Source organism: Bos taurus, chromosome X, assembly GCF_002263795.3.
Source record: "Bos taurus isolate L1 Dominette 01449 registration number 42190680 breed Hereford chromosome X, ARS-UCD2.0, whole genome shotgun sequence".
Taxonomy (NCBI): domain Eukaryota; kingdom Metazoa; phylum Chordata; class Mammalia; order Artiodactyla; family Bovidae; genus Bos; species Bos taurus.
Window position 1 is genome coordinate 18,254,320 of NC_037357.1, and position 15,993 is coordinate 18,270,312.

The window sequence follows — 15,993 nt, forward strand, 5'->3', positions numbered from 1 at the left end:
CCTCCCCTCATGTAGGGGCTGGACCTCCAGAGTCACTTCCCCAACAAATAGAACATGGCGGAAGTGGCGAGATGTCACTTCTGACACTGGGTTACAAAAAGCCTGTGGCTTCCGATTTGGACTCTGTCCCTCCTCTCCTTCCCTCCCCCTTCTCCCACTTCCTATCTTTGTTGTCATTATCATCTTCCATACCATGAGAACACTCGGGCAGCCTATGGAGAGGCTCACAGAGAGGAAATGAGGCCTCCTGCCAACAGCCTCTTGAGTGAGCTTGGAAGTGGAATCTCCAACCCCAGTGGCATCTTGAAATGACAATTTGATGGCATCTCCTCGGAGATCTTGAGCCAGAGGCACTTGGCTACATTGTGCCCAGGTTCTTGATCCGCAGAAACCATGAGAGAATAACTAGTTGTTGTTCTGGGGTAACTTTTTTTTTTTTTTTTGGGCTGCACCAAATATCCTGTGGGATCTTAGTTCCCTGACCAGGGATTGAGCCCCCTGGGCCACCAGGGAAGTCTTGTTTTGGGGTAATTTGTTATTCAGCAAGGGCTTCCCAAGTGGCACTAGTGGTAAAGAACCCATTTGCCAATGCAGGAGACATAGGAGACACGGGTTTGATCCCTGGATCGGGAAGATCCCCTGGAGGAGGAAATGGCAGCTCACTCCAGTATTCTGGCCTGAAGAATCCCATGGGCAGAGGAGTCTGGTGGTCTTCAGTCTGTAGAGTCGAAAGGAGTCAGACGTGACTGAAGCAACTTGGCATGCATGCACATTATTCAGCAATAGATAACTAATACAGAAAGTTTTATAATTGTATAATCAGTGTGTAAGTTTATAAGCTGAAATCTGATCAAACCATTTGTTTTCTTCTGAAAAAGTTGTAGAAAGTCGCAAGACTGAAAGCCCTCTCCTTATGTCTCTCTCTGTCTCTGTCTCCCTGTCCTCTCTTTCTCTCTTTTTTTGGGAATAAACAACTATAATTACACTTTAAGCAGTATATCATAGAGATCAACCGCAGGGATTGCAATACTAATTAGATTTAAAGAAAACAGAGAAAAAGAATTAAAAGATGTTACTTCATAAATTAGCCTTTCTTTAAACATTTGATCTTTGATGATGTATTTCTTTTTTTTGGATAGTGTATTTCTTATAAACATGGTGCGTGTGTATGTGTGTGTGTGTGTGTGTGTGTGAACATGCTGTGTTTAGTATAATGCTTGGTCAGACTTTCATTCTTGATGGAGGAATGGAGGGATGGGAGTATTGACATGCAGCTCCAAAATGGCCTATTAGTTAAAATTAGGGATAAAAGACTTTTTGCCCTTGACATTTATATATACTTTATACTATTTTTTAAAAATCTGGTTTGCTGTTTTATAATTAGTATTATAATACCCTGTTTTCAGGGTATAGGAATTAAAATTTAAATGTTACTTTGACTCTTCTTCTATCAGTGAAATATTTTTAAATATTTGACAAGCAATTATCATAACACATGGTTTCAAACATTTTTGGCTTTCCCAGAGAGTGAACAAGATGTGAAAATGCTCATTTCTTTTGAGGGCAATAAAGCATTTCTTATTATTATTACAAATATGGTTAAAACTATGTGGTAGATTTTTATAAATCATGTCACCTTAAAAGTGAAATGGACATTACCACAATAAAGGAAGAAAATGCCCTTTCAGAGTGGCATGCCAAAAGGTAAATAAACTAGCCAACTCAAAATGCGTTTTTTTCTTAAAGCATTTTTATCTTCCCACCTTTTGAATGGTTTCTATGCTTATGAACTTCCAGGCCCTTTCTCAGTAACAGTCACCAAACAGGCTTGAGCACCTACTGAATACCTTCACCAAGTACTACATAGGAGAAAAGCAACACAAACAAACAAACAAACAGGACAGGGTCTCCCATGCTCAAGAAGCACATGATCAAGCAGAAAAGATCAAACATGGAACTGAAATGGTTGAAGTTTGCTTTTACTGAGTAAAGACATGTCTGAGTCAACAAGTGCAGATTACTCTTGAATTCTGAAAAAAAATGATGCCTAGTTATACAGAGATTTTTACCCAGGTAAAATATGATTCTTGATACAATATTGCTTTGCATCTTTGTTCTTGCTATTTCCTTTGCCTAGAATGCCTTTGCCCTCCATCTTCATCTGATGAAATCCTCCCTCTCACTTAAGGCCTAGTTCAAATGCCCCCAATCCATGAGGCCTAGGCTTATTCCATCTTGCCTTATCTGTTGCACTGGAAAAACTAACCTACCCAAGTCTCTGGTCTAGAATCCCATGAGTCACACTTCTTTCATCTCTTGATCACTTCCCTTTGGTATCCTTTGTTGTCTTTCTCTCTGTCTTTTGTTTTGCAACTGTGCCTTGAAGATTGAATGTTGGGGAGTTTTCATTTTCTGATCCTAATCACCTAGATTCATGTCATCTTCCCAAGGCTTTATCTCCCAGTAATTACCTCTTATACCCTTTTCTTAAGCTCCAGTTCAAGGAAGCTCAATTTCTTGAACTAATTCCTGGACATGTTCCCTTGGATATCACTATCATCTCCAAGTCAACTTGTGCAACCTGGACTCATCTTCACCCGTATCCTCTACCCTCATTCCAGTTTCCTTACTTAAAGCCAGAACTGACCATGTCTTCTGAGCTTCTAGGGCTCTAAGTGATGACATCTTCTTTGATTCAATCTCCTTTTTCACCTATATCCTGTCAGACAGATCAGGGCTTAGCTCCAATCTCATGGCCTCCATGAAGCCTGTCTTCTCTGCTCCAGGGTCTGGAGTCTGTCACACTCCAAATTTGCCTGCACAGCTCACTTTCTTTCTTGATCAGGAATGGGGCTTCTATAGGCATAGGCTAAAATGAATGAAGTCTTATTGTTCTTCACTTGAAATCATTCTCATTTTCATCTCTTCCTACACTTTTACACCTTCCCCTATTTGTTCTTCTCATGCCCTGTCACCTAACTTACAGCCCTAACCCCCTAGGTGTCTTCCCATCACAGTGCACTTAACTGCCCTGTGCCAGTTCTTACGCTCCCGAAGGATGCCTCTTGTCCTACTTTGTGCTTAGCCAACTCCTCCTTATCTTCTAAGAATGAGATCACTGCCCATCTCAACCAGGAAATCTTCCTGGATCTTTCAACCCAACTGGAAGCCTCTCCTCTCTGGGAGGGAGTGTTAAGTGTAGGAGAGGAAAATGCATTTTGGAGCTAGTCCAACCTGGGTTTGAATCCCAGTGATGTTACGTATTAAGTGTCTAGCTTCAATTTCTCTGAGACTCAGGTTCCTCATCTAGAAAACAGAGAAAATAATTTTTATCTTGCAGAGCAGTTGTGAGGATTAGATAAGGTCATGTGTATAATGTATCAGGCATATGGTAACAGCTGTTATTAGCGAGTAGGTCTTGAGTGTCCTCCAAGGCTGATACATTGCACAGCCCCTGGGGGTGTCTCCACGAATACTGCCCCTTGAGGTGTCAAGTGCACAACTTGCCTGTGTAGTCCAGGTCTCCTATATCTAGTACTGACAGTTTGCTATGTTATTTATAAGTGTTTTAGTGTTTAATAATCCATAAGCTTCTGAAGAGAGGATGGGGAAGGGCAGTCCTCATTTTCTTGTACATAGCCTTGTTTATTGCTACTTTTCTACCCCATTTCTCACCACTGTCAACTGCCCTCTACCCCAACTACATCGGATTAAACTAATTGTAGTTTCTCTGATGGCTGCATCCCTGATCCTCAGGCCTCTGAACAGGCCCATTCTCTGGGCTAGAATAGCTTCTAGCTACCTAGGCTTGTTTACTTGTCTTCTCTTGATTAGACCATGTTAGTCTTATTCACCAATGCATGCTCAGCATCTAACATAATACCTGGAACATAGGATGAGGGTGCTAAATGTTTGTTGAATGAACACATTGTTTTCAGGGGTTGTTACCTAGTTTTCCTCAAGAAGGGACAGGAGATTTTTAAATGAACAGCTGTGTTTCTTTGATGGCCATGACTGCTATATACTGGGTATTTGTTCCCCCTGCCTAATTTGTATGCTGAAATCCTAACCCCCAATGTGATAGTATTAGGAGGTGGGGCCCTTGGAAGATAATTAGGTCATGAGAATTGAGTCTTCATGAATGGGATTAGTGCACTTATGAAAGAGACCCAGAGAACTCACTGTTGAATAAACTGATGTACCTTCCCTTTGCAAGTCTTTGAGAACCGTAATGGATAGCCAGGCTTGGCTGAAAAATTTCTGATCACATAAGCTGGGCAACTTTTCAGAGTACTATGAGTGTATGGCCTCAGGAGTATGCCTTCTAGTTGGTGGGATGTGAGTTGAGTGATTCCTAGAACCACTGGTGGTTTATAAACCACTAGTATGAATTCTGCCTTCCATGGACAAAAAGTGATACAGAAAAGTGATAGATCGAACTAAGAAGGAATGTGGCTAAATGCTGAGTTGGGTGGTGTAGTTTCAGGGACATGCGTAGACAGATGGAGGGATTCACTGGGGGCCCTTAAAGGAGAGAGAAGTCATCTTAGAGAAGGGATCAGGCACTCAGATTTGTAAAGCACTTAGAAGAGTGTCTGGCACATAGTAAAAGCTTTGTATGTGTTTATGAAATAAAAATGCCCAACTGATATTTCTATGCCAGCAGGATTTTATTTTTCCCTAAAAATATACAAAAAGAATTTTTTTTAAAAGCTTATTCATGAAATCACCATGAGTTGTTTTTCCTCAAAAACACACATAGGAGGGTCATAAGAGCTTCTATTTGTCTACTTAGTGACGTGGGGCTCGACTCTGCCCTCTTTCATTGTAGACACAAGACAGACAATAGCAGTTGGGCCTTTGGCTGGACTGTGACAAGGTGAACACTTCATAGCATGTCTCGCCATTCCGGGTTGTGACCCCTCCGTTGGGGGCTAAGTTCCTGGAGCAGGACGTCGTGAGCCATGGGGAACATAGCGGGGCAGTACATGACACTGGAATCACATACTTAGATGAGGTATGCTTGGAAATGTAGTATATCTCGGAGCTGTAGAGAACCATGTCCTGAGAGACAGCCTTGGCCCTGATACCACATTCTGTCACACGGTAGGTGAATTGGTAGGCATGTGGCTGAACATGGTTGGCAGGGCAACCCAGGCCCAAGTATAACTCATGGAAGTGGACATACACTTCGTTGTTCAACATGAAGGGGTGTACCGTGACCATGAACCAGTCTGTGGAGCACAGTACAGTCACTGGATTTTGTCCGGAACAGGCTGAAAACACAGAGGTGAGGATGATCAGCTCTCTTATCAGCTCGAAAACTTTCATTCTGGCAGCTTATCAGGTAACGACTCTCAGGAAACAGGAAGCTATCCCGTGAGGAGTTCTAGAGCACACAAAAACACAAAAGGCAAATCATCATATTTCTTATGGTAAGTTCAAACATGACCATTTGAAAAAAAAAAAAACAAAAGGCCAGGACTTCTTGGTGGTCCAGTGGTTAAGACTCCTTGCATCCACTGCAGGAGACACAGGTTCTATTCCTGGTCCAGGAACTAAGATCCCGTATGCCATGCAGTGCAGCCAAAAAAAAAAAAAGAGGCCATTCCTAAAGCATTGAAAAAAAATGTGAAGAGAGTAGAACTTAAACGTTCTCACTGAAAAGAAAAACAGTTAAACATGTGAGGTGAGGGACGTGTTTAATTAACTCAATAGGGGGAATTCTTTCACAACGTCAATGTATGTCAAATCAGCACATTGTACACTTTAAATCTCTTCCAATTTTATTTGTCTATTATACCTCAATAAAACTGAAAAAAAAAGAAGCAAAGGAAAATATCTTTGTGAAAGAGAACTGAATTTTTATTTCATTGTTGGAACTCATGGGTTTCTAGATAACTACAATGATTTCTTTAAACGACTTTACCATGTTGTTTGGGTATAAAACTCCCTCACATATACAATGAAAGTCTACACTGATTAGCAGTGGCATTCCTTTGTGTGCAACCCCAACAAAAAAGAAAACAAAATTGTTTTCATGCCAAACATTAAATAAGGTGACAGAAAATAACAGTTTAATTCAAGCTGACAGCACTTTCCTCCTGAAGGCCCCAATGTCCTCCCCTATACCGTACTAATGAACTCTTCTCTATTGCCTTCTTTTGGTTAGCAACAAATTTAATTAAATGAAAACCCAGCAAGAAATTGTGGTTTATTTCCGACAAACAAGTGGCTTATGTAAAGTGATCAAATGAATGCTTTGAAAATGCCAGCAGTGGCTATTGATTGTGAAAATTAATAAACATCTTTTACTCTTGTGATTATGTAACTATTACTCAGTTAATACCATTGTATCATGATTGGTCAACAGAAAAATAATATAACTCTATATCACCAAAAGTGGGATCTAATAGAAAAACCTATAGTCACTTTTTAAAGTCTGGATGCATGTCAGAATTATCTTGAAATTTTTTGAAAATACAAATGTTCAGGTATTGCTTTTTTCTTCAGAGCTCCAGATATGTTTCTAATCAGCAGCCATGTTTAAAAACAACTGGGCCATATGATGACCTTTTACTTTTATCTAGTTAGTTTCACTTTTTCTATTTCATATCCAGTACTCTCATTTCATTTAGTTTACATTCTCCAATTTCTGCATCTCTTCTTTTTTTTGATGTTCTTTCTCAAGCCTTTATCAAGTGTAGTAGAAAAAATTTTCTATACATATGTATAAGTATGTACAATATATATATTTTAGAAAACTTATGAATTCTTGCCTAACTAAAAAGATGATGACATCTTGATTCCACTTATTTGACTTAATATGAATAGAAGGCTAGATTTCTAATTAAAAAATAGATATGCAACAAGCAACAAACACTTATTGTAGAGCTTAGGCAACTATAGTCAATATCTTATAATAACCTATGATGGAAAATAATTTCAAAAATAATATATGTGTATTTGTATAACTGAATCACCTTGCTATGCACCTGAAACATTGCAAGTCAACTATACTTCAATAAAATATATATATATATATATATAACGGAGAAGGCAACGGCACCCCACTCCAGTACTCTTGCCTGGAAAATCCCATGGACGGAGGAGCCTGGTAGGCTGCAGTCCATAGGGTCGCTGGGAGTTGGACATGACTGAGCGACTTCACTTTCACTTTTTACTTTCATGCTTTGGAGAAGGAAATGGCAACCCACTCCAGTGTTCTTGCCTGGAGAATCCCAGGGACGGGGGAGTCTTGTGGGCTGCCGTCTCTAGGGTCGCACAGAGTTAGACACGACTGAAGTGACTTAGCAGCATATATATAAATAAAAATGCCAGCAGTAGCATCATAGGCCATTATAACCAACAGATTCCCTAATATATTCCTCAAGACACCTTATAAAATAGTGAAATTGCAGAAATAAAAACATTATGGTTTTTATTTGGACATTTCCCCATCCATATTACACATGAAAACTACCAAAAAGTCCTGTATTGAAAAAGCAAGTCATGGGTTTGCACTTTACACATTGATTGTCAAGGCATCTCTTAAGGTGTTCTTTGTGGCCATGGCTTGCACCTCATGGAGTCATATGCTTTGCTTGATATGCTTTTATTTTCACTGGTCTTTTAAATTTATTTTCTTTTCCAATAGGAAGCTTTGTAGCCATTTCCCAGTCCTATTGCCTTTACCTCCTAAAGAGTGACAGGCAGAGTAATAAAGAGCAAAACGGAGTCATGCTCAGAACAAGTGTCTAAAGCTCTGCTTCAGAAGGGGTACACATGAAGAAAGAAGGAAGGAACAGGAATATCATCACATTTTGTTCAACTCAGCTTTAATTTTAAAAGTGAAAATAGAATAAATCAAATAGAAAAGTGCCTAAAATTTCAAAGGAAATGTCTATGCAGGGTTTTACTTTTGCTCCTTGGTAAGTTAAGTAATCCTTGAGTAAATGAACTCATTTGATCTATTGAGTGTCTACTATGTGCCCAGCACTGTGCTAAATAGAAAGCATACCAAGACAGTTCTTTCTTCCCCTCTTTCTCAGTTGCAAAAATGCAGCTCTTTCTTTTCCTATGATGCTGATGAATTTGCTGTTTTCTTTAATGGCAGAGGAGCCCACTAGCCAGGTGCTGTGGCCTGGATGGGAAGTTTTGTTTTTATGTCAGCACTTGATCTGATTGGTGCCCCTGTCTTTCCCTCCCTTGTTACTGACTCCTCATTCTCTTGAGGATATTGAGGTGTAAAGAGAAGCCTAAGAGGTTTACCCGGCTCCTTCCTTTCCTCTTTGTTCTGAAATGTCTCTCTTAAGACTATTTTTTGGTTTGTTTTCCACAAAGCAAAAAAAGAAAAAAACGAACAAAAAAAAACAGCCGCAACAAACCGAAAACTCAACCCTCTTACCCCTCCAAAAAAGCAACCAAACAAAATACAATGGTGATGACCACAGCAACAACAAAAAGCAAGTAAATTCTGATGCCAGCTGCTCCTGGATAATGACTCAACAGCTAAATAAACAAGCTACTTGCTCCAGAATGATGTGCATTTGCTGAGGTTGCTTCTGGAAGCTGAGGTCATCACGCCATGACTGCTGCACTACTGTCTTGGCCTCAGGAAGACCACCTTGTCCTGAGCTCTTTAGGAGTATCCTTCTCTCTCTCTCTCTCCCTCTTTCCTCCTTCCTTTCCTCCTTCCTATGTCATCTCACAGTCTGGACCTATTTGCCCTGAACAAAAACCTTCCTTTTAAGTACTTTCTGGAATAGGCCAGGGAAACAATCCTTCCACTCCAGTTTTGTTGTTCAAACCCCCAAACTGAGACCAAGTTTAAGGCCATGTTCTCATCCAGAGAGTTAGCCATCCACTTCTTCCCCTTCCCTCGAGCATCTTTTCTATCTTCCCTTCTCCTCCTTCTCATGGTTAATCCAAAGAGAATTATAAAAAGCCCAGATTGTCTGAGAAACATTACAGTTGCCCCCCAACCAATCATTTTAGACTACCTCACTCTCACCCCCAACATTAACTTTTTGAATTACATTCACTGAATCAGTCTTGAAGGAAGGGGTTTAGTAAACATCACTGAGTTTGGGAGCTTATTGAGCATAGGACAGAATTTGTTTCCTCTGATTTTCTTGTAACCACAAGATTGCCACAAGATTGGAGCAATAAATGTGTGTGACAACATAGCTTGGGCTCAGATAAAACTGAAAAATGAAGTTAGTGGACCTGTGTTTAAGACTGCATTTCTAGGGACTTTCCTGGCGGTCCAGAGATTAAGACTCTGTGCCTCCAATGCAGGGGGTGCTGGTTCAATCTCTGGTTGGGGAACTAAGATCCCATAAACTGTGCATGACCAAAGGAAAAAAATGGCTGCCTCTCTAAGGTGAGAGAGAGGAGTTGGGACACCAGGAGAGAGCAGAAGGCACTTGCTAATGAACTTGCTAAGGCTTAGCTTAATGCCACTCTTGGGGAGTTGCTCCGTTTTGCTGAGCACAGGTCATCAGAACTGGGCAGCCTCCCTTCCCTAATGCCTGCAATTCCCAGGGAAGTTAGAGGGTGTGTGTGTGGGAGTGTGGGTGTGAGTTAAGGGAAGGTTATAACTCATTCACAACACAGTGTGAATTCATCAAGTCAGCAGCCTTTTCTAATATCCAGCTGAGATGTGCTGGTAGAATGGGATCTTGGACTTGACTGGGGAGGGAGAGGGTGGGCTTTGATTATAGGGTGAGGGGGAGCAGAGGAAAAAGAGGGCTGAAGGGCTAAAGATGCGAAGGGGGTGCAAGAAGAGAGGGCTGTGTGGAGTTGCCAAATTAGAGCTATTTTTAGCCATAGTTGGGTCTGTGCACAGCATCCCAGGAGCTAAGGGAGTTAAGATTTGGGGAAGAAATAACTGCAGAGGGGGGAACATTCACCCTGGCTTCTTGGAGGAGGTTGGACTGTTAGAAAAACTGCAAGATTATCCCTGTGACATCCCAGAATCTGAGCTTCCATGCATTTGTATAACCAAACAGGGCTCAGCTATTGGTACCTACAGTCCTGAACTGAGCTATAGAGAGGCCAGTAAATCCAGAGCTGCTAATGACACGTGGATGCAAAATGTTTGCTTTCCTTGCAGCTATAGAGTACAGTAGCTTTCTGTTTTTCTAAATGTGGTTTATGCATACACAGTTTCCATCAGTTCTTTTAAAAGAGTTTTCCTCCTTTCCCCTTTTAAAAAAATTCCCTAATAAGCCTAAATCTTAATACATCCTTTACATTATTTAAAAAAAAAACATGAAACGTTTCATTCTGGGAATATGAACTCTATTTCTTAATGTCTTACAAGAAAGAGATTGAATATTGGTCTAAACACAGAGCGTTTTTAATCTCATGGAAAAGAAGATATTTTTTAAGAGAGACAAAAGCTGAAGTCCAACTTAGTCTTGTGATGTTGGTGAGCAAATGGAGATGTGTAACACAAATCTCCTTGAAAGCAGACAGGATTTTTGCCTCCCCATCGCCTCTGATGTCGTTAAAGACACATATGAACTCTTTGCATGGGGAATGGGGAGGGGAATTAGCTAAACATTTCCACATCTGGTTTGAGAACAGTTTGGAAAAAGAATTCACTCCATAGGCTCCTGGAAGCTTTTGGGGTCGACAGTTATTTATTTTTAAAATTCAGTATGCTCATGACAGCAGAGTTATCGCTTGTATATTGTTTTCCCAGAATCTTGTTGTCAAAACAAAAGGAAACAGAGGGGAAAAGGAAACTCCAAAGCAGTATGCAATTATCTCAGGGAAATATAACTGTCAGGGCATTGATTTGCAGCAAAGTTTGTTCACGCTCTTGCAGCTGATTTGAAGAAAAATGAATCTGAGTTGGAATAAAAATCCTTCTAAAAAATAAAAACAGAAGAATCCTAGCACTCTGTGGACCCTTTAGCTTAGAAATTCAAATAGTCACATGTTGTTGACTTTGCCCAGCCAACTATGTCAAAGTTTGGGGGCCTTTTAAAATTGAGGCCTAGTTTTAAAGAATTACTTGGTTTGCTGCTCTCAAAGAAAGTGAGGATTGTTATTATATTAATGATGTTGAAGGCTCATTAAGGTGAGTTAGAAAATTAAATTACTGTTTTTGTAGAATTTACATTCATTCTAAAGAAATCTGGGCCCAGTTTCGTTTTTCAGCCTCATGAAACAAGCTGTTAAAGTAACCACACATTATTCATTGTTTGGTGAGGAATAAGAATTATGAACTGCTAATGCTTAACAATGTCCATTCTCTCAACCAAGGAAAACACCTTGACTCAACCCTAGGAAAGATTTCATTCAAATTAAACTAATCATTAAAAGTGGTTTTTTTCCCCTCTGATTCTAGAGGTGGAAACAGTGGAGGGAAAAAACTGTAGAAAAATTGGGAGATATAGAAAAAACAGAAAGTACTCTTTGATCTCAAAATAATCATTGTTAAATTTTTAGTTTCATACTTTTAGTTTTGAGGGGAGCAGAAAAGTCTATATACATATATATGATCCAAAGTCATTTCTGGAAAAAAAAAAAAAAGGCAAGGCTTTTTGAAAGCTGTTTTTAATTTTTGACATTGAATTTGAAGGCAATCAAAGCATTATTTTTGTTTGGGCCATCTGGTTTTGTTCTTATAATCTGTTAAGCTATCAAGCATAGTTTAAATGTCATGGTTCATCTCATGCACAAATAAAGGTTGCGAAATAAGTAAGAATCCAAGCTCCTTGTAAGAGAGAGAAGTTTTCTCTGGGTCATAAATTTGGTTACTAAAAGGTGAAGAGTCTGATGTGAAATCAAGTCATAATAAGGGTAAACCATACCCTGACTGAACATAAGCATTTCCAAATAAATATAGAAAGCTGTACTTTGGTGGAAATGGCAAATATCAGGTTATGGGAACCCGTTCCCTTTCATGAAGAGAAGCTGAGTTAGTTCAGTTTTTAGAGTTGAACGAAGGGATGTAGTTCATAATTTTCATAAAATGTAAGGAAAATCCCAAATGCGTGCCCTTAATCCAGTTCATGTGTTAATTTAATAATTTATTTGAGTTTGATTTTTCAGAAAATGACACCCTTTGCCACAAAGCCCCAGAGTCCCTTCTCATTTCAAAAGACAAGGTAAGTTTGTGTCTGGGCAGAGGTTGCAAGTCCACAGCAGCATGGCTGCCTTTTTAACCCATTAGTCATCTCTGGAAGGCTGCCCAAACCAGAGAAAGGCTCCTTCGCCCAAGATGACTTCCGGGTGTTACCATCAGAAGGCAGAGGACTGAATCAGATGCTCCTTCAAGGGCTTCACCACCTCTTTGATACACCTGTGTCAATAAACAAGGGCTCTAGGTGGCTTTCAAAAATGGTCAGGCACATTCCTCTCTCCCTTTCAAAATTGGGATTTTTGGGTACAGGTTTTCTTAAAGTGAGGTGCACGTCTACGGCCCCAGCTGAAGGATGGCTTAAGTCCAAATCAAACCACAGTTTACTTTACAGACTGTTTGGCTGATTTTTACCTGACTTGACTAATGTGTGGCTCTCCCAAATCCAAAGCTACCTTGTGTATGCCCCCACCCAGAATGTGGCCACTTGGTCCATAGGTGTACACCCTGACTGAGGCCATTCACCATCCCTTGACTCCCGAGAGGGAGAAAGGTTTTAGAAAAGGTTTCTTTGGTAGGAAAGCTGTTGCCCATTGTTAGGGAGCCTATAGCTTGGGAGGCTTGCCTGCATATTGGAATAGGTAGAGGCATTACCCTGAGGCCAGGACATTGTTGGAAAAGCAAATCCTTCTCTCCCTCTATCTTTCTCTCACACACATATACAGGCACACACAGATGGACAGATGGACGAATACACAGACACACACATTAAGAAGAAAGGAAAATCCAAATCTGTTTCCTGCTGTTGCCATGATCCTTACTATTTTTTCCCATCCCTTAATCCTTGGGCTGTAAATTCCTTAGGGAGCTGAGTCTTGATCTACTATAGTGTTTGGTACATGGTAAGTACTCAGTACATAGTTATTGAATAAAAGAATGAAGGAACCACCAGAAATTACCATTTTCCCCTGTGCCTCCTTATCCAACCCCTAAAGGCCTGAACCTTGTTACTGGCTAAATCTCTCCTCCACTCATTCCCCAAACTCCTCCTTGAAGTCCTGGGGCAACAGTGAAAATTTTCTTGGTAGAAAGTGTAGGGCCCACATCAAGAGTCCTGCCCACTAACCCACCTGCCTGTATACTGAGCTCACTGATGCCAAGGACTGTATGTCGGCCCAGGCCAAATGTACCCACTGCCCTCTCAATTAGCTCCTAAACAGCCACTCGAAACGGAGCCAGCACTCCATGCAGTAACTCCCCAACCCAGGTCACTATCCTCCTTCCTGCTATCAAGCAACCAAGCACAACAAGTGTCAGCATGCCTAGATGCAATGGGAGATTCACAGGCTACCCCCACTCTGATGGTATGAGATAAGTGAATGAAGTCAACCTCTACACAGAAGATAGGTACAACTTTCTCTGGTTTGGCTTTACATGGGAGGAGAGAAGAAATTCTTAAGACCACCCAGACCAAGTCAGGCAACTGAGAGACACAGTATCATCAGAACCGAAAGTCCCAGGTCCACAAGGTACTGAAGAGTGCTGGGTGCCTAGAAGGGGCTTCCTGGAACCACTGGGTTGACTGAAGCCAGTGGACACAGATCTCCTAAGTTGCCCGTGGATGGATTCCCTTAGCTACAAGGAGGAACCAAAACATGGACTGGATGTCTGTTCCTGCTCAGAGCTCATCTACGTGTCCACTGTCAGTTCTGAGCACAGAGGTGGAAATCAAAATGCACCAGAGGTTCCTGAAAAATCAGAGGCAAGATGGATTAAGTCTCCCCTGGTGCAAGCTGACCCTTGGCTCACTCTGGGCCAGACTTGCTCAATCCACTCCACCAACTCCAGACTGAGAGAGATCCAGGCCAACTCCAGGTTTTGTTTCGTGCCCCCAGCCTGAGTGCTCCCCTAGAATGCTTTGAAGTTGACCCCATCTCTGCATATGCTATTGTATTTCCCTGGTAGATATCACTCTCCATCTCTGCCATCTGCAACTTTTCTATAACAAAAATTTGACTTTTGCTATGATAGGTCCTTATCCCCGCAATGTCAAAATACTTAAGGCAGAGTGTTGGCTTGGTACCTTCTCTATGCAATTAGTCTTTTGTTAAAATAGATACATGATACGTTGAACCTGTGTTCATCATCTGTCTATTATAATGTATATATATTTAAAAGTAAATATATAGAATATAAATAATGTTAGGCTAACCTATTACATTATTATATCTGGTAATATATACATATGTGATATATAATACTATTAAAATATATATTAACAACAAAAAGAGGAGGGCCTCTACTCCTGAAAATCTATCTTCCCCTTAACTAAGAACAAAGGCCTCTTTTCTAAAATATTTCTCAAGGGCCAAGCTGTTGAACTTACATCATTTAGCTATAAATGTATATGTGTGTATATATATATACACATATACATGTGGAATTATGTCCCCTCATAAACATATGTTGAAGTCCTCACCCTTGATACCCCAGAATGTAACCTTATTTGGAAATAGGGTCTTTACAGAGATAATGAAATTAAGAGATCATTAGGGCGGGCTTTAATCCAATGACTGATGCTCTTACTAAAAGGGGAAATTTGGACACAGAGGGAAGATGATGTGAAGTCACAGGGAGAAGACAGCCATGTGACTGGAGCGATCATTTACAAGCCAAAGAAGGCTTAGGATTTTCATCAAACATCAGAAACTAGAAGAGGCAATGAAGGATCATCTCCTAGAGCCATCAGAGAGAGAGCATGGCCCTGATGACATTTTGATCTTGGACTTCTAGCTTCCAGAACTGTGAGAGAATATATTTTTATTGTTTTAAGCCTCCCAGTTTGGGCTACTTTGTACAGCAGCCTTCAGTTCAGTTCAGTTCAGTCGCTCAGTCGTATCCAACTCTTTGCGACCCCATGAATCGCAGCACTCCAGGCCTCCCTGTCCATCACCAACTCCCGGAGTTCACTCAGACTCACGTCCATCGAGTCGGTGATGCCATCCAGCCATCTCATTCTCTGTCGTCCCCTTCTCCTCCTGCCCCCAATCCCTCCCAGCATCAGTCTTTTCCAATGAGTCAACTCTTCGCATGAGGTGGCCAAAGTAATGGAGTTTCAGCTTCAGCATCATTCCTTCCAAAGAACACCCAGGACTGATCTCCTTTAGAATGGACTGTTTGGATCTCTTTGCAGTCCAAGGGACTCTCAAGAGTCTTCAGCAGCCTTAGGAAACTAATAAACATATTTTTCCAACAAATTGAACAGACACACATGCCTCCTTCCTGAGATAAGAGTTTGAAAGGATGAACGTTCTGACTCTTTGTCTTGTTACAACATTAAATTCCACTTGGGATTAGGAAGATGATAACTAACCAGGAATGGAGACAGGAAGTTAGAAATAAAGTAGCCTGTCTAAAGGTACTGTCTAAAGCTGCTGATGGTACTGGATGCCTGCAAGAGAGTGGAAGGAGGGAGGGAGATTTTAGTGTAATATCAGGAAGGCTTTTTCTAACTTTAAAAGTTGGCCAAAAATGCACAGAGAAGTCTGTTGTAGAACTAAGCTTCCTTGGTTCTCTGCAGGCCTTCCGGTAGAGTCTGGGTGGTCACTTAGGATGGCTGGAAAGGGAATTCCTGTCCTGTGTGGGAGGCTAGACTACAGTGTCTTGAAGGCTCTATCACCAAATGCCGCGTGTGTGTTCCCATGTGTGTGTTTGTAATATATGATCATAATTCATAATGTGTTCTTAATCATGTATCATAATGTGGTCATAATTAGTGCATATATTATGAAGATAGGCAGGAGAGAACACACACACACACACACACGAGTATGCAGTTATTTATATACATCTTCCTGATATATACAGGACTACACAATACAGCCTCACAGGGACCT

General features: G+C 40.8%; 1 protein-coding gene across 2 annotated transcripts in view; it reads right to left on the minus strand.

Moving 5' to 3' along the window:
• Nucleotides 1–4,651: 4,651 nt before the first annotated feature.
• Nucleotides 4,652–15,993, minus strand: part of PLAC1 (placenta enriched 1) — a 36,665-nt gene continuing 25,323 nt past the window's right edge. Inside the window, exon 3 of one of the 2 annotated variants that reach the window (XM_024988285.2) lies at nucleotides 4,652–5,389. In XM_024988285.2, coding sequence (XP_024844053.1) covers nucleotides 4,792–5,331 — 540 coding nt within the window. In that variant the 5' untranslated portion in view covers nucleotides 5,332–5,389 and the 3' untranslated portion in view covers nucleotides 4,652–4,791. The remainder of the gene's footprint in view (nucleotides 5,390–15,993) is intronic. The other variant, NM_001077057.2, reaches the window with a different exon arrangement.